The sequence below is a fragment of the Somniosus microcephalus genome, chromosome 12 (assembly GCF_052327205.1).
Source record: "Somniosus microcephalus isolate GS21.2 chromosome 12, FLI_Smic_1.0, whole genome shotgun sequence".
NCBI lineage: Eukaryota > Metazoa > Chordata > Chondrichthyes > Squaliformes > Somniosidae > Somniosus > Somniosus microcephalus.
Window position 1 is genome coordinate 218,657,057 of NC_140998.1, and position 25,391 is coordinate 218,682,447.

The 25,391-nt window shown below is 53.9% G+C and overlaps 1 protein-coding gene across 1 annotated transcript in view; it reads left to right on the top strand.

Moving 5' to 3' along the window:
- Positions 1-25,391, top strand: part of LOC147110132 (B-cell receptor CD22-like) — a 175,035-nt gene that overhangs the window by 87,037 nt on the left and 62,607 nt on the right. Inside the window, exons 5-8 of the mRNA XM_086004064.1 lie at positions 879-1,229; positions 9,589-9,888; positions 14,063-14,347; positions 21,332-21,619. Coding sequence (XP_085860190.1) covers positions 879-1,229; positions 9,589-9,888; positions 14,063-14,347; positions 21,332-21,619 — 1,224 coding nt within the window. The remainder of the gene's footprint in view (positions 1-878; positions 1,230-9,588; positions 9,889-14,062; positions 14,348-21,331; positions 21,620-25,391) is intronic.

Genomic DNA, 25,391 nt, shown 5'->3' on the forward strand with positions numbered 1-25,391 from the left:
CCCTACAACACTCCCTATCTCTGTAACCTCCTCCAGCCCCCTACAGCACTCCCCATCTCTATAACCTCCTCCAGCCCCCTACAACCCTCCCTATCTCTGTAACCTCCTCCAGCCCCATACAACCCTCCCTATCTCTGTAACCTCCTCCAGCCCCTACAACCCTCCCTATCTCTGTAACTTCCTCCAGCCCTACAACACTCCCTATCTCTGTAATCTCCTCCAGCCCCCTACAACACTCCCCATCTCTGTTACCTCCTCCAACCCCCCACAACCCTCCCCATCTCTGTAACCTCCTCCAGCACCCTACAACACTCCCTATCTCTGTAACCTCCTCCAGCCCCTACAACCCTCCCTATCTCTGTAACCTCCTCCAGCCCCTACAACCCTCCCTATCTCTGTAACCTCCTCCAGCCCCTACAACCCTCCCTATCTCTGTAACCTCCTCCAGCCCCTACAACCCTCCCTATCTCTGTAACCTCCTCCAGCCCCTACAACCCTCCCTATCTCTGTAACCTCCTCCAGCCCCTACAACCCTCCCAGATCTCTGCGCTCCTCCAATTCTGGCCTCTTGAACATCCCCCGATTTCCATCGCTCCACCATTGGCGGCCGTGCCTTCAGCCGCCTGGGCCCCGAGCTCTGGAATTCCCTCCCTAAACCTCTCCGCCTCTCTCTCCTCCTTTAAGACGCTCCTTAAAAGCGAATGGCCAGATTCTGTGCTCTAAATGCTTTGTAATTATCATTCTTGAGGGGATTTGATCCTGGAACCCAGGAATTCTCCAACCCCTTGCACTGTCCCATCACTCGCACCGGCTCCGATATCACTTTAGCCCTTGATTTGCGATGTTCACAGTCCTCACCCCGACCCTGTCTCTTGCAGATAACCAAAACTGGGGCGTGTGGGCTCCGCTTGCAATGAGGGCCCTGGAAGGATCCTGTGTGACTATTCCTTGCCAATTCAGCTGTCCCAGTGACATTAAGAAAGCCGCCGAAAAGATTGGGATTTGGCTAAAGGACGACCATTATGATGGAGCTAAAGTACATCACAGCAAAGAAGGCAGTGATGCAAATTATACAGGACGGGTAGAGTTCCTTGGAAATATGGACAGCGGAAGCTGTACCTTGAAGATAAAGAATTTAACGGGGACAGACAGCGGGAAATATTATTTCCGAATGGAGCTGGGCGGAGCAAAATGGTCAACGCAAGTCGGGGTCAAACTGCTGGTATCTGGTGAGTTTGAGAAAGAAATCGGCCTATCTACTTTCTATACTGTGTCAGTGGTGGCTCAGAGGGTTTAGCTCGCTCTCTCGCTTCTGAGTCAGACGGTCGTGGGTTTGAGTTCCCACCCCAGACACTCGAGCCTCATAATCCAGGCTGACACTCCCTGCTGCCAGTACTGAGGGAGCGCCGCACTGTCGGAGGGGCAGTACTGAGGGAGCGCCGCAGTGTCGGAGGGGCAGTACTGAGGGAGCGCCGCACTGTTGGAGGGGCAGTACTGAGGGAGCGCCGCACTGTTGGAGGGGCAGTACTGAGGGAGCGCCGCACTGTCGGAGGGGCAGTACTGAGGGAGCGCTGCAGTGTCGGAGGGGCAGTACTGAGGGAGCGCCGCAGTGTCGGAGGGGCAGTACTGAGGGAGCGCCGCAGTGTCGGAGGGGCAGTACTGAGGGAGCGCCGCACTGTTGGAGGGGCAGTACTGAGGGAGCGCCGCACTGTCGGAGGGGCAGTACTGAGGGAGCGCTGCAGTGTCGGAGGGGCAGTACTGAGGGAGCGCCGCACTGTCGGAGGGGCAGTACTGAGGGAGCGCCGCAGTGTCGGAGGGGCAGTACTGAGGGAGCGCCGCACTTTCGGAGGGGCAGTACTGAGGGAGCGCCGCACTGTCGGAGGTGCAGTACTGAGGGAGTGCCGCACTGTCGGAGGGGCAGTACTGAGGGGGCGTCGCACTGTCGGAGGGGCAGTACTGAGGGAGGGCCACACTGTCGGAGGGCCATTACTGAGGGAGCGCCACACCTTCGGTGGGGCAGTACTGAGGGAGCGCCACACATCGGAGGGGCAGTACTGAGGGAGAGCCACACTGTCGGAGGGACAGTACTGAGGGAGCGCCGCACTGTCAGAGGGGCAGTACTGAGGGAGCGCCACACTGTCGAAGGGGCAGTACTGAGGGAGCGCCGCACTGTCGGAGGGGCAGTACTGAGGGAGCGCCGCACTGTCGGAGGGGCAGTACTGAGGGAGCGCCGCACTGTCGGAGGGGCAGTACTGAGGGAGCGCCGCACTGTCGGAGGGGCAGTACTGAGGGAGCGCCGCACTGTCGGAGGGGCAGTACTGAGGGAGCGCCGCACTGTCGGAGGGGCAGTACTGAGGGAGAGCCACACTGTCGGAGGGGCAGTACTGAGGGAGCGCCGCACTGTCAGAGGGGCAGTACTGAGGGAGCGCCACACTGTCGAAGGGGCAGTACTGAGGGAGCGCCGCACTGTCGGAGGGGCCCTACTGATGGAGCGCCGCACTGTCGGAGAGTCAGTACTGAGGGAGCGCCGCACTGTCGGAGGGGCAGTACTGAGGGAGCGCCGCACTGTCGGAGGGGCAGTACTGAGGGAGCGCCGCACTCTCGCAGGGGCAGTACTGAGGGAGCGCCGCGCTGTCGGAGGGGCAGTACTGAGGGAGCGCCGCACTGTCGGAGGGGCAGTACTGAGGGAGCGCCGCACTGTCGGAGGGGCAGTACTGAGGGAGCGCCGCACTGTCGGAGGGGCAGTACTGAGGGAGCGCCGCACTGTCGGAGGTGCAATCTCTCGAATGAGACGATAAATCAAAGCCCACTCAGCTGGACATAAAAGATCCAATGGCCACTATTTCGATGAAGAGTCGGGGAGTTCTCCCCGGTATCCTGGGCAACTAGGGATGGGCAATAAATGCCGGATTGCCAGCGATGCCCACATCCCAAGAATGAATTGTAAGATTAACTAAACACTTGCCTTTCCTTCTAAGCGAGCTAGATTGAAAACTTTGAAACTTCAGGTCACTTTGAGAGCGAAGATTCCCTTTCTGATCGTTTGTTAATTAAACATTGCCATCTGCTGGAATTGACAATGAAGAGCGGGACATGGTGAATGGGCTGGATAGAACCGAGACCAATACTGCCCCTCCGACAGTGCGGCGCTCCCTCAGTACTGACCCTCCGACAGTGCGGCGCTCCCTCAGTACTGCCCCTCCAACAGTGCGGTGCTCCCTCAGTACTGCCCCTCCGACAGTGCGGCGCTCCCTCAGTACTGCCCCTCCGACAGTGCGGCGCTCCCTCAGTACTGCCCCTCCGACAGTGCGGCGCTCTCTCAGTACTGCCCCTCCGACAGTGCGGCGCTCCCTCAGTACTGCCCCTCCGACAGTGCGGCGCTCCCTCAGTACTGTCCCTCCGACAGTGCGGCGCTCCCTCAGCACTGCCCCTCCGACAGTGCGGCACTCCCTCAGTACTGCCCCTCCGACAGTGCGGCGCTCCCTCAGTACTGACCCGCCGACAGTGCGGCGCTCCCTCAGTACTGCCCCTCAGACAGTGCGGCGCTCCCTCAGTACTGCCCCTCCGACAGTGCGGCGCTCCCTCAGTACTGCACCTCCGGCAGTGCGGCCCTCACTCAGTACTGATCCTCTGACAGTGCGGCGCTCCCTCAGTACTGCGCCTCCGACAGTGCAGGGCTCCCTCAGGACTGACCCGCCGATGGTGTGGCGCTCCCTCAGTACTGCCCCTCCGACAGTGCAGCGTTCCCTCAGTACTGACCCTCCGACAGTGTGGCGCTCCCTCAGTACTGCCCCTCCGACAGTGCGGCGCTCCCTCAGAACTGCCCCTCCGACAGTGCGGCGCTCCCTTAGTACTGCCCCTCTGACATTGCTGCACTCCCTCAGTACAGCCCCTCCGATAGTGCGGCGCTCCCTCAGTACTGCCCCTCCGACAGTGCGGCGCTCCCTCAGTACTGACCCGCCGACAGTGCGGCGCTCCCTCAGTACTGCCCCTCCGACAGTGCGGCGCCCCCTCAGTACTGCCCCTCCGACAGTGCGGCCCTCCCTCAGTACTGACCCTCTGACAGTGCGGCGCTCCCTCAGTACTGCGCCTCCGACAGTGCGGGGCTCCCTCAGGACTGACCCTCCGACAGTGTGGCGCTCCCTCAGTACTGATCAAATTCAAATTCAAATTCAAATTCAAATTCAAATCGCTTTATTGGCATGATAAGGTACATCTTATGTTGCCAAAGCATCAAAATACATTTATGGTTGAACACATAAACGCAGTTCTATTCATACAGTGTATAAACAGGTATATCCCTGAGTGTATAAATATACATTCGCATTGTTTATATATACTCTTTTCTTAGTTTACTGGTTGTCCCTCTGTTCATGGCAAGCTGCAACATAGTGTGCCGCCAGTGTTACACAGCTTCTCTCCTCCCCCAGTAGGAATGGGAGTTTTTGGTCGTCATTCAGATTTCTGAATTCAGGGCATATTTGTGAGAATTTTTGGCAGAAATTCTCCCTGATGCCCTGATATTTTCCACAGGCTGTGAGGAAGTGCATCTCTGTCTCCACTACTCCCTGACTGCAGTGAGAGCATATCCTGTCTTCTCTTGGCAGCCTGGTCTGCCTGTGTCTGCCTTTTTCGATCGCTAGTCTATGTTCGCTAAGTCTGTACCTTGTCAAGGTTCTTCTCAGTTTGTTATCCTTTACCATGGTCAGGTAATCAGCTATGTTGTATTGTCTGTTTAGGGCCAAGTAGCAATTGAGTTTGCTTTGGGTTTTTGTTGTTTCTGCCCAATATGTCAGATATTTTTCCTTTTGCTTAGCGACGATTGTGTTGGGTCGAATTCTTTGTGTTACCCTGTCACTGTCCTGGGGCTGGTTATTGTTAGTATTGTTAGTAGTTACTTCACTGAGTCCCAGGACTAGTTGACTGAGGGTATTCTTCTTTATGGTCAGCTCTTGGCATTTCAGGGCGTCGTAGTGATAGCATTGGGGGTTGCTCATTTGTAGGTGATTCCAAAATTTGGTGGCTCTTTTTTGGATAGTGATTATTAATGGATATTGGCCTAGTTCCGCCCTGCATGCATTGTTTACTGTTTTCCTTTGAGTCCGGAGGATACTTTTACAGAATTCTGCATGTAGGATCTCAATTGGGTGTTTGTCCCATTTTGCAAATTCTTGTTGTGTTAGCGGTCCCCATACCTCACTGCCATAGAGCGCAATTGGTTCAATTACTGATTTGAAAATTTTGAGCCAAATGCTAATTGGGATTTCTATTTGGATTGATTTTTTGATGGCATAGAAAGCCCTTCTTGCTTTCTCTTTCAGTTCATTCACAGCCAGTTTGAAGTTTCCCGTAGAACTGATTTTTAAGCCCAAGTATGTGTAGTTAGTGGTTTGTTCGATTTTGGTTGTTCCTACTGTGAAATTTATTTTGGGTCCCTGATGTTTGGATCTTTGCTGGAACACAAGGACTTTGGTTTTTTGGGGATTTATTGTCAGGGCCCAAGTCTGGCAGTACGACTCCAGCAGGTCCAGGTTCTGCTGTAGACCCTTCTTAGTTGGTGACAGCAGAACCAGGTCGTCTGCATACAGGAGGAATTTAACCTTGGATTCATATAGGGTGAGGGCGGGTGCTGTAGATTGTTCAAGTAGTTTTGCCAATCCATTTATGTAAATATTAAAGAGTGTCGGTGAGATTGGCGAGCCCTGCGTCACCCCCCGCCCCTGTGGGAAGTATTTTGTTTGTTTGTCTCCAATTTTAACTGCACATTTGTTGTTTGTATACATTGATTTAATTACATCATATGTTTTCCCTCCTACCCCGCTTTCGATAAGTTTCAGGAATAAACCGTCATGCCAGATGGAGTCGAAAGCCTTCTGGAAATCTACAAAGCATGCGTAGATTTTGCTTTTGTTATGGTGAACGTGTTTGTCAATTAGGGTCTGTAGGGTGAAGATATGATCGGATGTTCTACAGTTTGGCAGGAATCCAATTTGGCTTTTACTCAAGACATTGTGCTCCTCAAGGAAGTTTATAAGTCTTTTGTTTATGATGCTACAGAATACCTTCCCCAGGTTACTGTTTACACAGATGCCTCGATAGTTGTTTGGGTCGATTTTGTCCCCACTTTTGTATATGGGCATTATGAGTCCTTTGTTCCAGATATCAGGGAAATAACCGACACTCAGAACCAAGTTGAAGAGTTTTAGGATAGCCAGTTTCATTTTGTCGTCTGTGTGTTTAATCATCTCGTTTAGTATGCCGTCTGTCCCGCAAGCTTTTCCTGGTCGCAGGTCCTTGAGTTTTTCAAGAAGTTCTTTTTCTGTTATTATGGCGTCTAGTGGGTTTTGGTTATCTTTTATGGCCATTTCTAGCTTTTCCAGTTTTTTGCATATTTGGTGTTGCTCTGGCCTTAGTGTGTTTTTCTGGTATAATTTTTCAAAGTGGTTTACCCATGTGTCCCCATTTTGAATGGCCAAATCGTCGTGTTGTTTTTTGTGTAGTGTATTCAAGTTGTCCCAGAAACAATTGGAATCAATGTATTCCTCCATGGAGCTGAGTGTATTCTTAATATATTGCTCTTTTTTGGTTCTGAGTGTGTTTCTGTATTGTTAGTGTCTGACAATAAGTAAGGCGTAATTCCTCGTTTTCTGGATGTCTGTGTTTTTGGTTTGATATTTTTCTAAGTTTTTTCCTCATGTTATGGCAATCTCGGTCAAACCATTTTTCATAGTTTTTTGTTTTGGGTTTGTTCTTGCGAGCTTTCAAGTTTGCATTTGTTGCCAAATTATCAAAAATATTGTTTAGTTTAATAACTGCCCGGTTTACGCCTTCTTTATTGTGAGTGTATATGTTATCCAGAAAGATGTCTAAGAGAGCTTGAGTTGATGCATTGCTAATTGTTTTCTGGTATTTTTCCGTGTCGTTTTTGGCCCATCTGTATGATTTTTTGGTGTTGTACAGTTTACTGGGTTGTGTTTCTATGTTGTTTGTTTCTGTCTTTTTGAGGAACATAGTAATTTGACTGTGATCTGACAGTGTTGTTTGTGGTTTGACTGTGAATGCTCTGAAAGAGGATGGGTCCAAGTCTGTAATCATATAGTCTACTGTGCTGCAGCCAAGAGGTGAGCAATAGGTCGATCTTCCTTGGAGGTCTCCTATGAACCTACCATTGACAATGTACAGACCCAGGTTTCGACAGAGCTGTAGTAGCTGTTTTCCGTTGGTATTTGACTGCTTGTCGCAGTATGGCTGTATGGAAGGGAAGGGATGTCAAAGTGGTTATTCCCGAATACGTAATTGTTTCCCTGATTATTGGTGAAGTCTGGTTCTTCGCCCGTTCTTGAATTGAGGTCCCTCCGACAGTGCGGCACTCCCTCAGTACTGACCCTCCGACAGTGTGGCGCTCCCTCAGTACTGACCCTCCGACAGTGCAGCGCTCCTACAGTACTGCCCCTCCGACAGTGCAGCGCTCCTACAGTACTGCCCCTCCGACAGTGCGGCGCTCACTCAGTACTGCCACTCCGACAGTGCGGCGCTCCCTCAGTACTGCCCCTCCGACAGTGCGGCGCTCCCTCAGTACCGCCGCTCCGACAGTGCGGCGCTCCCTCAGTACTGCCCCTCTGACAGTGTGGCGCTCCCTCAGTACTGCACCTCCGGCAGTGCGGCCCTCACTCAGGACTGACCCTCTGACAGTGCGGCGCTCCCTCAGTACTGCACCTCCGACAGTGCGGCCCTCACTCAGTACTGATCCTCTGACAGTGCGGTGCTCCCTCAGTACTGCACCTCCGACAGCGCGGGGCTCCCTCAGGACTGACCCTCTGATGGTGTGTCGCTCCCTCAGTACTGCCCCTCCGACAGTGCGGCGCTCCCTCAGAACTGCCCCTCCGACAGTGCGGCGCTCCCTTAGTACTGCCACTCTGACAGTGCTGCACTCCCTCAGTACAGCCCCTCCGACAGTGCGGCGCTCCCTCAGTACTGCCCCTCCGACAGTGCGGCGCTCCCTCAGTACTGACCCGCCGACAGTGCGGCGCTCCCTCAGTACTGTCCCTCCGACAGTGCGGCGCTCCCTCAGTACTGCCCCTCCGACAGTGCGGCGCTCCCTCAGTACTGCCCCTCCGACAGTGCGGTGCTCCCTCAGTACTGCCCCTCCGACAGTGCGGCGCCCCCTCAGTACTGCCCCTCCGACAGTGCGGGCCTCCCTCAGTACTGACCCTCTGACAGTGCGGCGCTCCCTCAGTACTGCGCCTCCGACAGTGCGGGGCTCCCTCAGGACTGACCCTCCGACAGTGTGGCGCTCCCTCAGTACCGCCCCTCCGACAGTGCGGCACTCCCTCAGTACTGACCCTCCGACAGTGTGGCGCTCCCTCAGTACTGACCCTCCGACAGTGCGGCGCTCCCTCAGTACTGCCCCTCCGACAGTGCGGCGCGCCCTCAGTACTGATCCTCCGACAGTGTGGCGCTCCCTCAGTACTGCCCCTCCAACAGTGTGGCACTCTCTCAGAACTGCCCCTCCGACAGTGCGGCGCTCCCTCAGTACTGCCCCTCCGACAATGCGGCGCGCCCTCAGTACTGACCCTCCGACAGTGCGGCGCTCCCTCAGTACTGCCCCTCCGACAATGCGGCGCGCCCTCAGTACTGACCCTCCGACAGTGCGGCGCTCCCTCAGTACTGCCCCTCCGACAGTGCGGCGCTCCCTCAGTACTGCCCCTTCGACAGTGCGGCTCTCCCTCAGCACTACCCTTCCGACACTGCGGCACTCCCTCGGTACAGCCCCTCCGACAGTGCGGCGCTCCCTCAGTATTGTGCCTCCGACAGTGCGGGGCTCCCTCAGTACTGACCCTCCCACAGTGTGGCGCTTCCTCAATACTGACCCTCCCAATATGTGGCGCTCCCTCAGTACTGCCCCTCCGACAGTGCGGCGCGCCCTCAGTACTGTCCCTCCAACCGTGCGGCGCTCCCTCAGAACTGCCCCTCCGCCAGTGCGGCGCTCCCTCAGTACTGCCCCTCCGACAGTGCGGCGCTCCCTCAGTACTGCCCCTCCGACAGTGCGGCGCTCCCTCAGTACTGTCCCTCCGACAGTGCGGCGCTCCCTCAGTACTGCCCCTCCGACAGTACTGGCACTCCCTCAGTACTGCCCCTCCAATAGTGCGGCGCTCCCTCAGTACTACCCCTCCGACAGTGCGGCGCTCCCTCAGTACTGCCCCTCCGACAGTGCGGCGCTCCCTCAGTACTGCCCCTCCGACAGTGTGGCGCTCCCTCAGTACTGCCCCTTCGATAGTGCAGCGCTCCCTCAGTACTGCCCCTCCGACAGTGCGGCGCTCCCTCAGTACTGCCCCTCCGACAGTGCAGCGCTCCCTCAGTACCGCCCCTCCGACAGTGCAGCGCCCCCTCAGTAACGCCCCTCCGACAGTGCGGCGCTCCCTCAGCACTGCCCTTCTGACAGTACTGGCGCTGGGGAGTGTCGGCCTGGATTATCGGGTCTCTGGAGGTGGGGCTGGAACCCACAAAGCTTCAGACTCAGAGGCGAGAGAGAGCAAGCTGTATCAAATATTCCAAAGCGATGCTTTAATTTGTTGGTCTATTCCACAGAGTATCTGGAGGAACCAGAGATTAAGCCACCTGTGGATATCGTGGAGGGGACGAAAGCCACTGTGACCTGTTCTGTGCACAGTTTTTGCCCTGAAGACATCCCTGCTTTGGAGTGGAACGTCCCTGACTCGAGCATCCTGTCGGAGACGCGGAAAGGTTACAGGGATAACATGTCGACTTATTCCCGCGACGTGACAGTCACCCCGACGTTCGAGCAACGAGATCGGATGCTAACGTGCAAGGCCCAGTTTGGACGCAAGCCCATTTCTGCCCAAAGTGGAGTCAAACTGAACGTCAAGTGTAAGTATCTGGGCCAGACGGTTCGCAACCTCGGTGTCATATTTGACCCTGAGATGAGCTTCCGACCACATATCCGCAGCATAACAAAGACCGCCTACTTACACCTCCGTAACCTCGCCCATCTCCGTCACTGCCTCAGCTCATCCGCTGCTGAAACCCTCATCCATGACTTTGTTACCTCCAGGCTCGACTATTCCAACGCACTCCTGGCCGGCCTCCCACATTCCACCCCAAGTAAACCTGAGGTCATCCAAAACTCTGCTGCCCCGTGTCCTAATTCGCACCAAGTCGCGCTCACCCATCACCCCGTTGGCTCGTTGACCTACGGCTCCCGGTGCGGCAACGCCTCGATTTCAAAATGTTCATTCTTGTTTTCAAATTCCTCCATGGCCTCCTGGTCCCTGCCAATCTTTGTAAACTCCTCCAGCTCCCGACAATCCTCCCTATGTCTGTAACCTCCTCCAGCCCCTACAACCCTCCCTATCTCTGTAACCTCCTCCAGCCCCTACAACCCTCCCTATTTCTGTAACCTCCTCCAGCCCCTACAACCCTCCCTATCTCTGTAACCTCCTCCAGCCCCTACAACCCTCCCTATCTCTGTAACCTCCTCCAGCACCTACAACCCTCCCTATCTCTGTAACCTCCTCCAGCCCCTACAACCCTCCCTATCTCTGTAACCTCCTCCAGCCACTACAACCCTCCCTATCTCTGTAGCCTCTTCCAGCACCTACAACCCTCCCTATCTCTGTAACCTCCTCCAGCCCCTACAACCCTCCCTATCTCTGTAACCTCCTCCAGCCACTACAACCCTCCCTATCTCTGTAACCTCCTCCAGCCCCGACAACCCTCCCTATCTCTGTAAACTCCTCCAGCCCCTACAGCCTTCCCCATCTCTGTAACCTCCTCCAGCCCCTACAACCCTCCCTATCTCTGTAACCTCCTCCAGCCCCATACAACCCTCCCTATCTCTGTAACCTCCTCCAGCCCCCTACAACCCTCCCTATCTCTGTAACCTCCTCCAGCCCCTACAACCCTCCCTATCTCTGTAACCTCCTCCAGCCCCTACAACCCTCCCTATCTCTGTAACCTCCTCCAGCCCCTACAACCCTCCCTATCTCTGTAACCTCCTCCAGCCCCTACAACCCTCCCTATCTCTGTAACCTCCGCCAGCCCCTACAACCCTCCCTATCTCTGTAACCTCCTCCAGCCCCTACAACCCTCCCTATCTCTGTAACCTCCTCCAGCCCCTACAACCCTCCCTATCTCTGTAAACTCCTCCAGCCCCTACAACCCTCCCTATCACTGTAAACTCCTCCAGCCGCTACAATCCTCCCTATCTCTGTAACCTCCTCCAGGCCCTACAATCCTCCCTATCTCTGTAACCTCCTCCAGGCCCTACAACCCTCCCTATCTCTGTAAACTCCTCCAGCTCCCGACAATCCTCCCTATCTCTGTAACCTCCTCCAGCCCCTACTACCCTCCCTATCTCTGTAACCTCCTCCAGCCCCTACTACCCTCCCTATCTCTGTAAACTCCTCCAGCCCCTACTACCCTGCCTATCTCTGTAAACTCCTCCAGCCCCTACACCACTCCCTATCTCTGTAACCTCCTCCAGCCCCTACAGCCCTCCCTATCTCTGTAACCTCCTCCAGCCCCTACAACCCTCCCTACCTCTGTAACCTCCTCCAGCCCCTACAACCCTCCCTATCTCTGTAACTTCCTCCAGCCCCTACAACACTCCCTATCTCTGTAACCTCCTCCAGCCCCCTACAACTCTCCCTATCTCTGTAACCTCCTCCAGCCCCTACAACACTCCCTATCTCTGTAACCTCCTCCAGCCCCTACAACCCTCCCTACCTCTGTAACCTCCTCCAGCCCCTACAACCCTCCCTATCTCTGTAACATCCTCCAGCCCCTACAATCCTCCCTATCTCTGTAACCTCCTCCAGCCCCTACAATCCTCCCTATATCTGTAACCTCCTCCAGCACCTACAACCCTCCCTATCTCTGTAACCTCCTCCAGAACCTACAACCCTCCCTATCTCTGTAACCTCCTCCAGCCCCTACAACCCTCCCTATCTCTGTATCCTGCTCCAGCCCCTACAACCCTCCCTATCTCTGTAACCCCCTCCAACCCCTACAACCATCCGAGATCTCTGCGCTCCTCCAGTTCCGGCCTCATGCGCATCTCCCAATTTCTTCGCTCCACCATTGGCGGCCGTGCCTTCAGCTGCCTCAGAAAAGAGAAGGGTGAGGTGTGGCCTGATAGAGGTCTTTAAGATTATGAAGGGGTTCGATAGGGTAGACGTAGAGAAGATGTTTCCACTTGTGGGGGAGACCAGAACTAGGGGCCATCGATATAAGAGAGTCACTGATAAATCCAATAGGGAATTCAGGAGAAACTTCTTTACCCAGAGAGTGGTGAGAATGGGGAACTCGCTACCACAGGGAGTGGTTGAGGCGAAGAGGAGAGATACGTTTAAGGGGAAGCTGGATAAACACACGAGGGAGAAAGGAATAGAAGGATATGGTGATGGGGTGAGATGAAGAGGGGTGGGAGGAGGCTGGTGTTGATGGGGTGAGATGAACAGGGATGGGAGGAGGCTGGTGTTGACGGGATGAGATGAAGAGGGGTGGGAGGAGGCTGGTGTTGATGGGGTGAGATGAAGAGGGGTGGGAGGAGGCTGGTGTTGATGGGGTGAGATGAAGAGAGGTGGGAGGAGGCTGTTGTTGATGGGGTGAGATGAAGAGGTGTGGGAGGAGGCAGTTGTTGATGGGGTGAGATGAAGAGGGGTGGGAGGAGGCTGGTGTTGGTGAGATGAAGAGGGGTGGGAGGAGGCTGGTGCTGATGGGGTGAGATGAAGAAGGGCGGGAGGAGGCTGGTGTTGATGGGTTGAGATGAAGAGGGGTGGGAGGAGGCTGGTATTGATGCGGTGAGATGAAGAGGGGTAGGAGGAGGCTGTTGTTGATGAGGTGAGATGAAGAGGGGTGGGAGGAGGCTGGTGTTGATGGGGTGAGATGAAGAGGGGTGGGAGGAGGCTGGTGTTGATGGGGTGAGATGAAGAGGGGTGAGAGGTGGCTGGTGTTGATGGGGTGAGATGAAGAGGGGTGGGAGGAGGCTGATGTTGATGGGGTGAGATGAAGAGGGGTGGGAGGAGGCTGGTGTTGTTGGGGTGAGATGAAGAGGGAGTGGGTGGAGCCTGGTGTTGATGGGGTGAGATGAAGAGAGGTGGGAGGAGGCTGGTGTTGATGGGGTGAGATGAAGAGGGGTGAGAGGTGGCTGGTGTTGATGGGGTGAGATGAAGAGGGGTGGAAGGAGGCTGGTGTTGATGGGGTGAGATGAAGAGGGGTGGGAGGAGGCTGATGTTGATGGGGTGAGATGAAGAGCGGTGGGAGGAGGCTGGTGTTGATGGGGTGAGATGAAGTGGGGTGGGAGGAGGCTAGTGTTGATGGGGTGAGATGAAGAGAGGTGGGAGGAGGCTGGTGTTGATGGGGTGAGATGAAGAGGGGTGGGAGGAGGCTGATGTTGATGGGGTGAGATGAAGAGCGGTGGGAGGAGGCTGGTGTTGATGGGGTGAGATGCAGAGGGGTGGGAGGAGGCTGGTGTTGATGGGGTGAGATGAAGAGAGGTGGGAGGAGGCTGGTGTTGATGGGGTGAGATGAAGAGGGGTGGGAGGAGGCTGGTGTTGATGGGGTGAGATGAAGAGGGGTGGGAGGAGGCTGGTGTTGATGGGGTGAGATGAAGAGGGGTGGGAGGAGACTGATGTTGATGGGGTGAGATGAAGAGGGGTGGGAGGAGGCTGGTGTTGATGGGGTGAGATGAAGAGGGGTGGGAGGAGGCTGGTGTTGACGGGGTGAGATGAAAAGTGTTGGGAGGAGGCTGGTGTTGATGGGGTGAGATGAAGAGGGGTGGGAGGAGGCTGGTGTTGACGGGGTGAGATGAAGGGGGTGGGAGGAGGCTGGTGTTGACGGGGTGAGATGAAGAGGGGTGGGAGGAGGCTGGTGTTGATGGGGTGAGATGAAGAGGGGTGGGAGCGGGCTGGTGTTGATGGGGTGAGATGAAGAGGGGTGGGAGGTGGCTGGTGTGGGGCATAAACACCGGCACGGAGCAGTGGGGCCGAATGGCCTGTTTCCTGGGCTGTACTTTCTATTTAACTCCTTTGTGCATTTGCAGATCATCCGAGAAACATCAACATCTCAGTGACAGTAAACGGGATAACAATGGGCCACAACATGAAAGAAGGGGACTCTGTCACTTTAAGCTGCGATGCCCTCAACAGTAACCCAGCAGTCAGCGGTTACACCTGGTACAAGAATGGAGGTCAGATCAGCTACAAGTGGGATCAGAAGCTGCGGTTTCAAACAATCTCTTACACAGACTACGGGAATTACTCCTGCATTGCTTCCAACACCGTGGGGAGAAGCAGCCCATCCGAGACCCTCTCTGTGAAGGGCCGGTGTAAGTATTTTGTAGGGTGAAGCTCTGTTTGTAGGGGTAAGGACTGGGACCATTGAGGGGACAGGGTCTCTTCATTGCTGCCTTCGTATTGAGGCGAGTGTGTGCCTCCGTCTCTACAACCGGGAGGGTGGGTAAACAAGAGCCCAGAAACATTCGTGCCTGGCAATGACTATCTCCAGCAAGCGAGAGTCTAACCACCGCCCCTTGACACTCAATGGTATTACCATCGCCGAATCCCCCACCATCAACATCCTGGGGGTTACCATTGACCAGAAACTTAACTGGACCAGCCACATAAACACTGTGGCAACGAGAGCAGTTCAGAGGCTGGGTATTCTGCCGTGAGTGTCTCATCTCCTGACTCCCCAAAGCCTTTCCACCATCTACAAGGCACAAGTCAGGAGTGTGATGGAATACTCTCCACTTGCCTGGATGAGTGCAGCTCCAACAACACTCAAGAAGCTCGACACCATCCAGGACAAAGCAGCCCGCTTGATTGGCACCCCATACACCACCTTAAACATTCACTCCCTCCACCACCGGTGCACCGTGGCTGCAGTGTGGACCATCTACAGGATGCACTGCAGCAACTCACCAAGGCTTCTTCGGCAGCACCTCCCAAACCCGTCACCTCTTCCACCTAGAAGGACAAGGGCAGCAGGCGCATGGGAACACCACCACCTCCAAGTTCCCCTCCGAGTCACACACACCATCCTGACTTGGAAATATATCGGCCGTTCCTTCATCGTCGCTGGGTCAAAATCCTGGAACTCCCTCCCTAACAGCGCTGTGGGAGTACCTTCACCACACGGACTGCAGCGGTTCAAGAAGGCGGCTCACCACCACCTTCTCAAGGGGCGACTAGGGATGGGCAGTAAATGCTGGCCTTGCCAGTGACGCCCACATCCCAAGAATTAATATACTGTATGAAGAAATCATCAATTCCCTTAAAAACAGGCAAGTTCCCCTAAATATCCAACATGGCTCATTGGGCAGCACGTCCTCGCATCTGAGTCACAAGGTCGTGGGTTTGAGCCCCCACTCCAGAGACTGGAGCACAATATTCAGGACCACACCCCCTGGTGCCAGTACTGAGGGAGCGCCGCACTGTTGGAGGGACAGTACTGAGGGAGCACCGCACTTTCGGGGGGACAGTACTGAGGGAGTGCTGCACTGTCAGAGGGGCAGTACTGAGGGAGCACCGCACTGTCGGAGGGATAGTACTGAGGGAGTGCTGCACTGTTGGAGGGACAGTACTGAGGGAGTGCTGCACTGTCAGAGGGGCAGTACTGAGGGAGCACCGCACTGTCGGGGGGACAGTACTGAGGGAGTGCTGCACTGTTGGAGGGACAGTACTGAGGGAGCACCGCACTGTCGGGGGGACAGTACTGAGGGAGCGCCACACTGTCGGAGGGGCAGTACTGAGGGAGCACCGCACTGTCGGGGGGACAGTACTGAGGGAGTGCTGCACTGTCGGAGGGGCAGTACTGAGGGAGCACCGCACTGTCGGGGGGACAGTACAGAGGAAGCACTGCACTGTCAGAGGGGCAGCACTGAGGGAGCGCTGCACTGTCGGAGGGGCAGTACTAAGGGAGCGCTGCACTGTAGGAGGGATAGTACTGAGGGAGCGGCGCACTGTAGGAGGGATAGTACTGAGGGAGCGGCGCACTGTCGGGGGGACAGTACAGAGGAAGCACTGCACTGTCGGAGGGGCAGCACTGAGGGAGCGCTGCACTGTCGGAGGGGCAGTACTAAGGGAGCGCTGCACTGTAGGAGGGATAGTACTGAGGGAGCGGCGCACTGTCAGAAGTGCAGTCATTTGGACATAAAACATCCCACGGGAACTATTTCAAAGAAGAGCAGAAGGTCATTCTCACATTGCTGTTTGTGGGAGCTTGCTGTGCACAAATTGGCTGCCGCGTTTCCTACATTACAACAGTGACCACACTTCAAAAAAAGGACTTACATAAGAACATAAGAAATAGGAGCAGGAGTAGGCCAATCGGCCCCTCGAGCCTGCTCCGCCATTCAATAAGATCATGGCTGATCTGATCCTAACCGCCAATCCACTATCACAGAACCATCTCCTGAATCTAACAGAATTAGACACACGAAATAGGAGCAGGATCAGGCTACACGGCCCCTGGGCCCGCTCCGCTACCCACAGGGCCATGACTGATCCGAACCTAGACTCATGTCCAAATTCCTGCCCGCTCCCCATAACCCTTAATTCCCTTTACTTCTAGGAAACTGTCTATTTCTGTTTTAAATTTATGTAATGATGTAGCTTCTACAGCTTTTTGGGGCAGCATATTCCATGGACCTACCACCCTCTGAGTGAAGTAGTTCCTCCTCATCTCAGTTTTGAAAGAGCAGCCCCTTATTCTAAGACTATGCCCCCTAGTTCTAGTTTCACCCATCATCGGGAACATCCTCCCCGCATCCACCTGATCCAACCCCTTCACAATCTTATATGTTTCAATAAGATCACCTCTCATTCTTCTGAACTCCAATGAGTAGAGTCCCAATCTACTCAACCTCTCCTCATATGTCCATCCCCTCATCCCCGGGATTAACCGAGTGAACCTTCTTTGTACTGACTCGAGAGCAAGTATGTCTTTTCTTAAGTATGGACACCAAAACTGTATGCAGTATTCCAGGTGCGGTCTCACCAATACCTTGTACAACTGAAGCAATACCTCCCTATTTTTATATTCTATCCCCCTAGCAATGAAAGCCAACATTCCATTGGCCTTCTTAATCACTTGCTGCACCTGCATACTAACCTTTTGAGTTTCGTGCACCAGGACCCCCAGATCCCTTTGTACTTCAGTACTTTCCAGTTTCTTGCCATTAAGATAATAACTTGCTCTATGATTTTTCCTGCCAAAGTGCATAACCTCACACTTTCCAGTATTGTATTCCATCTGCCAAATCTCTGCCCACTTACTTAGCCTGTCTATGTCCCCTTGCAGGTTTTTTATGTCCTCCTCACTCACTACTTTCCCTCCCATCTTAGCATCATCTGCAAACTTTGATATGTTACACTCGGTCCCCTCCTCCAAATCGTTAATATAGATTGTAAAGAGTTGGGGACCCAGCACTGACCCCTGCAGAACACCACTAGTTACTGGTTGCCAGTCTGAGAATGAACCATTTATCCCAACTCTCTGCCTTCTGTTAGATAGCCAATCCTCTATCCATGCCAGAATATTACCCCCAATCCCGTGATTTTTTATCTTAAGCAATAATCTTTTGTGTGGCACCTTGTCAAATGCCTTTCAAAAGTCTAAATACATTACGTCCACTGGTTCCCCTTTATCCACCCTATATGTTACTTCCTCAAAGAACTCCAGCAAATTTGTCAAACATGACTTCCCCTTCATAAAACCATGCTGACTTTGTCCTTTTAAATTATGATTATCCAAATGTCCTGTTACTGTCTCCTTAATAATGGACTCCAATATTTTACCGACCACAAATGTTAGGCTAACCGGTCTATAGTTTCCAGCCTTCTGTCTACTGCCCTTTTTAAATAAGGGCGTTACATTAGCAGTTTTCCAGTCTGCCGGGACCTTTGCTGAGTCCAGGGAGTTTTGGAAAATTATTACCAATGCATCCACAATCCCTACCGCCACTTCCCTCAAGACCCTAGGATGTAAGCCATCAGGTCCAGGGGATTTATCCGCCTTGAGTCCCATTATTTTACCGAGTACCACTTCCTTAGTGATTTTGATCGTGTTTAGCTCCTCCCCCCCCCATAGCCCCCTGTTTGTCCAGTGTTGGGATATTCTTAGTGTCTTCTACTGTAAAGACTGATACAAAATATTCATTCAGTGTTTTTGCCATCTCCATATTTCCCACCATTAATTCACCGTGAGTCGCTTTGGGACGTCCTGAGATGGTGAAAGGAGCTGGAGAAATGCAAGCGGTTCTTGATCCGCTCTGGAAGGTGTTGTGTAAAACCGGGTTTAGAAAAAGAGAATTTATGTTAACATTGGTTAGACCACACTTGGAGCACTGTGCACAGTTCTGGTCTCCATATACCTTGGTTAGACCATACTTGGAGCACTGTGCACAGTTCTGGTCTCCATATACATTGGTTAGACCACACTTGGAGCACTGTGCACAGTTCTGGTCTCCGTATACCTTGGTTAGACCACACTTGGAGCACCGTGCACAGTTCTGGTCTCCGTATACCTTGGTTAGACCACACTTGGAGCACTGTGCACAGTTCTGGTCTCCGTATACCTTGGTTAGACCACACTTGGAGCACTGTGCACAGTTCTGGTCTCCGTATACCTTGGTTAGACCACACTTGGAGCACTGTGCACAGTTCTGGTCTCCGTACACCTTGGTTAGACCACACTTGGAGCACCGTGCACAGTTCTGGTCTCCGTATACCTTGGTTAGACCACACTTGGAGCACTGTGCACAGTTCTGGTCTCCGTATACCTTGATTAGACCACACTTGGAGCACTGTGCACAGTTCTGGTCTCCATATACCTTGGTGTGGAGATGCCGGAGTTGGACTGGGGTGGACAAATGTAAGAAGTCACACAACACCAGGTTATAGTCCAACAGCTTTATTTGAAATCACAAGCTTTCGGAGCGCTGCTCCTTCTTCAGGTGAAGTGGAGAAATGCATAAAGACACAGCTTATATAGTCAGAGAATCATGTCAGATGTTTACAGGTAACCTTTCCAACATCTGACATGATTCTCTGACTATATAAGCTGTGTCTTTATGCATTTCTCCACTTCACCTGAAGAAGGAGCAGCGCTCCGAAAGCTTGTGATTTCAAATAAAGCTGTTGGACTATAACCTGGTGTTGTGTGACTTCTTACATTTGTCCATATACCTTGGTTAGACCACACTTGGAGCACTTTGCACAGTTCTGGTCTCCATATACCTTGTTTAGACCACACTTGGAGCACTGTGTTCAGTTCTGGTGTCCATATGCCTTGGTTAGACCGCACTTGGAGCACTGTGCACAGTTCTGGTCTCATATATACCTTGGTTAAACCACACCAGGAGCATTGTGCACAGTTCCAGTTTCCGTATACCTTGGTTAGACCACACTTGATGTGACGTGCACAGTTCTAATCTCCATATTATAAAATTAATATGGAGGCACTGGGAAAGGTGGAATAATGATATCAGAACTGAGGGGTTATAACTATCAGGAAAGACTGAACAGGCTGGGGCTCTTTTCTCTAGAAAAGAGAAGGCTGAGGGGTGACCTGATAGAGGTACTTAAAATTAAGAAGGGGTTCGATAGGGTAGACGTAGAGAAGATGTTTCCACTTGTGGGGGAGACCAGAACTAGGGGCCATCAATATAAGAGAGTCACTAATAAATCCAATAGGGAATTCAGGAGAAACTTCTTTCCCCAGAGAGTGGTGAGAATGGGGAACTCGCTACCACAGGGAGTGGTCGAGGCGAAGAGCAGAGATACATTTAAGGGGAAGCTGGATAAACACACGAGGGAGAAAGGAGTAGAAGGATATGGTGATGGGGTGAGATGAAAAGGGGTGGGAGGAGGCTGGTGTTGATGGGGTGAGATGAAGAGAGGTGGGAGGAGGCTGGTGTTGATGGGGTGAGATGAAGAGGGGGGAGGAGGCTGGTGTTGATGGGGTGAGATGAAGAGGGGGGAGGAGGCTGGTGTTGATGGGGTGAGATGAAGAGGGGGGAGGAGGCTGGTGTTGATGGGGTGAGATGAAGAGGGGGGAGGAGGCTGGTGTTGATGGGGTGAGATGAAGAGGGGGGAGGAGGCTGGTGTTGACGGGGTGAGATGAAGAGGGGTGGGAGGAGGCTGGTGTTGATGGGGTGAGATGAAGAGGGTTGGGAGGAGGCTGCTGTTGATGGGGTGAGATGAAGAGGGGGGGAGGAGGCTGGTGTGGATGGGGTGAGATGAAGAGGGGGGAGGAGGCTGGTGTTGACGGGGTGAGATGAAGAGGGGTGGGAGGAGGCTGGTGTTGATGGGGTGAGATGAAGAGGGTTGGGAGGAGGCTGCTGTTGATGGGGTGAGATGAAGAGGGGGGGAGGAGGCTGGTGTGGATGGGGTGAGATGAAGAGGGGTGGGAGGAGGCTGGTGTTGATGGGGTGAGATGAAGAGGGGTGGGAGGAGGCTGGTGTTGATGGGGTGAGATGAAGAGGGGTGGGAGGAGGCTGGTGGAGATGGGGTGAGATGAAGAGGGGTGGGAGGAGGCTGGTGTTGATGGGGTGAGATGAAGAGGGGTGGGAGGGGGCTGGTGTTGATGGGGTGAGATGAAGTGGGGTGGGAGGAGGCTGGTGTTGATGGGGTGAGGTGAAGAGGGGTGGGAGGAGGCTGCTGTTGATGGGGTGAGATGAAGAAGGGTGGGACGGGGCTGGTGTTGATGGGGTGAGATGAAGAGGGGTGGGAGGAGGCTGGTGTTGATGGGGTGAGATGTAGAGGGGAGGTTGGAGGCTGGTGTTGATGGGGTGAGATGAAGAGAGGTGGGAGGAGTTTGGTGTTGATGGGGTGAGATGAAGAGGGGTGGGAGGAGGCTGGTGTTGATGGGGCGAGATGAAGAGGGTGGGAGGAGGCTGGTGTTGATGGGGTGAGATGAAGAGAGGAGGGAGGAGGCTGGTGTTGATGGGGTGAGATGAAGAGGGGTGGAGGAGGCTGGTGTTGATGGGGTGAGATGAAGAGGGGTGGGAGGAGGCTGGTGTTGATGGGGTGAGATGAAGAGGGGTGGGAGGAGTCTGGTGTTGATGGGGTGAGATGAAGAGGGGTGGGAGGAGGCTGGTGTTGATGGGGTGAGATGAAGAGGGGTGGGAGGAGGCTGGTGTTGATGGGGTGAGATGAAGAGGGGTGGGAGGAGGCTGGTGTGGAGCATAAACCTCGGCACAGAGTGCTTGGGCCAAATGACTTGTTTCTTGGCTGTAGACTCTGTGTAAAATATACATGAAGATAATTAATTCTCTTCCCAAGAATAAATGGACCAAACTTTCTTTCAGATCGACCCAGGGACTTACAGGTTTCTTACAGCTTAAATGGTCAAAAGATGAACTCCCTAACTGAAGTTAAAGAACACGACGAGCTGAATGTAACCTGTGTGAGTGACAGCAGTGATCCACCAGTAACAGCCTACTCCTGGTACAAGATGTCTTACTCTGCGAGTAGAACTACCGATGAGATACTCCTCTTCACTGATATCAATAAACAGGACAGAGGTCAATACTACTGTCAGGCCACGAATGATGTTGGAACAGGGAGGTCAGAGAGCATCAGAATCAACATTCTGTGTGAGTAGTCCTCAGCATCCCATCCTGAATCTGGAGTAACCATTCATTTGTATCTCTCTGATCTGTTAAACAACTTCTAGAGGTTCTTGGGTTCCAGTCCCACCACTACCAAAGGTGCAAGTCCTGTAATCCTAGGCCAACGCTTCCTGGAGATAGAGCACAGGGAGCGCCGCAATGTACGAGGGACAGTAGTGAGGGAGCGCCGCACTGTCAGAGGGGCAGTACTGAGGGAGCGCTGCACTGTCGGAGGGGTAGTACTGAGGGAGCGTCGCACTGTCGGAGGGGTAGTACTGAGGGAGCGTCGCACTGTCGGAGGGGCAGCACTGAGGGAGCGCCGCACTGTCGGAGGGACAGTTTGAGGGAGCGCCGCACTGTCGGAGGGGCAGTACTGAGGGAGCGCCGCACTGTCGGAGGGGCAGTACTGAGGGAGCGCCGCACTGTCGGAGGGGCAGCACTCAGGGAGTGCCGCACTGTCGGAGGGGCAGTACTGAGGGAGTGCCGCACTGTCGGAGGGGCAGTACTGAGCGAGCGCCGCACTGCCGGAGGGGCAGCACTCAGGGAGAGCCACACTGTCGGAGGGGCAGTACTCAGGGAGCGCCGCACTGTTGGAGGGGCAGTGCTGAGGGAGTGCTGCACTGTCGGAGCGGCAGTACTGAGGGAGCGCCGCACTGTCGGAGGGGCAGTGCTGAGGGAGTGCTGCACTGTCGGAGGGGCAGTGCTGAGGGAGTGCTGCACTGTCGGAGGGGCAGTACTGAGGGAACACCGCACTGTCGGAGGGGCGGTACTGAGGGAGCGCCACACTGTCGGAGGGGCAGTACTGAGGGAGCGCCGCACTGTCGGAGGGGCAGTACTGAGGCAGCACTGCACTGTCGGGGGGGGCACTGCTGAGGGAGCGCTGCACTACCGGAGGGGCAGTACTGAGGGATTGCCGCACTGTCGGAGGGGCAGCACTGAGGGAACACCGCACTGTCGGAGGGGCGGTACTGAGGGAGCGCCACACTGTCGGAGGGGCAGTACTGAGGTAGCTTTACTCTGTATCTAACCCATGCTGCACCTGCCCTGGGAGTGATGGATGGGACAGTGTAGAGGCAGCTTTACTCTGTATCTAACCCCGTGCTGTACCTGGCATGGGAGTGTTTGATGGGCCAGTGTACAGGGAGCTTTACTCTGTATCTAACCCGTGCTGTACCTGCCCTGGGAGTGTTTGATGGGGACAGTGTAGAGGGATTGTTACTCTGTATCTAACCCGTGCTGTACCTGCCCTGGGAGTGTTTGATGGGACAGTGTAGAGGGAGCTTTACTCTGTATCTAACCCGTGCTGTACCTGCGCTGGGAGTGTTTGATGGGATAGTGTACAGGGAGCTTTACTCTGTATCTAACCCCGTGCTGCTCCTGCCCTGGGAGTGTTTGATGGGACAGTGTAGAGGGAGCTTTACTCTGTATCTCACCAGTGCTGCACCTACCCTGGGAGTGTTTGATGGGACAGTTTAGAGGGAGCTTTACTCTGTATCTAACCCGTGCTGTACCTGCCCTGGGAGTGTTTGATGGGACAGTGTAGAGGGAGCTTTACTCTGTATCTAACCCGTGCTGGACCTGCCCTAGGAGTGTTTGATGGGACAGTGTAGAGGGAGCTTTACTCTGTACCTAACCCTGTGCTATACCTGCCGTGGGACTGTTTGATGGGACAGTTTATAGGGAGCTTTACTCTGTATCTAACCTGTGCTGAATCTGCCCTAGGAGTGTTTGATGGGACAGTGTAGAGGGTGCTTTACTCTGTACCTAACCCCGTGCTATACCTGCCGTGGGAGTGTTTGATGGGACAGTGTAGAGGGAGCTTTACTCTGTATCTAACCCGTGCTGCACCTGCCCTGGGAGTGTTTGATGGGACAGTGTAGAGGGAGCTTTGCTCTGTATCTAACCCGTGCTGTACCTGCCCAAGGAGTGTTTGATGGGACAGTATAGAGGGCGCTTTACTCTGTATCTAACCCGTTCTATACCTGCCCTGGGAGTGTTTGATGGGACAGTGTAGAGGGAGCTTTACTCTGTATCTAACCCTGTGCTGTACCTGCCCTGGGAATGTTTGATGGGACAGTGTAGATGGAGCTTTACTCTGTCTCTAACCCGGTGCTGTACCTGCCCTGGGAGTGTTTGATGGGACAGTGTATAGGGAGCTTTACTCTGTATCTAACCCGTGCTGTACCTGCCCTGGGAGTGTTTGATGGGACAGTGTAGAGGGAGCTTTACTCTGTATCTAACCCGAGCTGTACCTGCCCTGGGAGTGTTTGATGGGACAGTTTAGAGGGAGCTTTACTCTGTATCTAACCCGTGCTGTAACTGCCCTGGGAGTGTTTGATGGGACAGTGTAGAGGGAGCTTTACTCTGTATCTAACCATGTGCTGTACCTGCCCTGGGAGTGTTTGATGGGATAGTGTAGAGGGAGCTTTACTCTGTATCTAACCCCGTGCTGTACCAGCCCTGGGAGTGTTTGATGGGACAGTGTGGAGGGAGCTTTACTCTGTATCTAACCCGTGCTGTACCTGCCCTGGGAGTGTTTCATGGGACAGTTTAGAGGGAGCTTTACTCTGTATCTAACCCGTGCTGTACCTGCCCTGGGACTGTTTGATGGGACAGTGTAGAGAGAACTTTACTCTGTATCTAACCCGTGCTGTACCTGCCCAAGGAGTGTTTGATGGGACAGTATAGAGGGCGCTTTACTCTGTATCTAACCCGTTCTATACCTGCCCTGGGAGTGTTTGATGGGACAGTGTAGAGGGAGCTTTACTCTGTATCTAACCCGTGCTGTACCTGCCCTGGGAGTGTTTGATGGGACAGTGTAGAGGGAGCTTTACTCTGTATCTAACCCTGTGCTGTACCTGCCCTGGGAATGTTTGATGGGACAGTGTAGATGGAGCTTTACTCTGTCTCTAACCCGGTGCTGTACCTGCCCTGGGAGTGTTTGATGGGACAGTGTAGAGGGAGCTTTACTCTGTATCTAACCCGTGCTGTACCTGCGCTGGGAGTGTTTGATGGGATAGTGTACAGGGAGCTTTACTCTGTATCTAACCCCGTGCTGCTCCTGCCCTGGGAGTGTTTGATGGGACAGTGTAGAGGGAGCTTTACTCTGTATCTCACCAGTGCTGCACCTACCCTGGGAGTGTTTGATGGGACAGTTTAGAGGGAGCTTTACTCTGTATCTAACCCGTGCTGTACCTGCCCTGGGAGTGTTTGATGGGACAGTGTAGAGGGAGCTTTACTCTGTATCTAACCCGTGCTGGACCTGCCCTAGGAGTGTTTGATGGGACAGTGTAGAGGGAGCTTTACTCTGTACCTAACCCTGTGCTATACCTGCCGTGGGACTGTTTGATGGGACAGTTTATAGGGAGCTTTACTCTGTATCTAACCTGTGCTGAATCTGCCCTAGGAGTGTTTGATGGGACAGTGTAGAGGGTGCTTTACTCTGTACCTAACCCCGTGCTATACCTGCCGTGGGAGTGTTTGATGGGACAGTGTAGAGGGAGCTTTACTCTGTATCTAACCCGTGCTGCACCTGCCCTGGGAGTGTTTGATGGGACAGTGTAGAGGGAGCTTTGCTCTGTATCTAACCCGTGCTGTACCTGCCCAAGGAGTGTTTGATGGGACAGTATAGAGGGCGCTTTACTCTGTATCTAACCCGTTCTATACCTGCCCTGGGAGTGTTTGATGGGACAGTGTAGAGGGAGCTTTACTCTGTATCTAACCCTGTGCTGTACCTGCCCTGGGAATGTTTGATGGG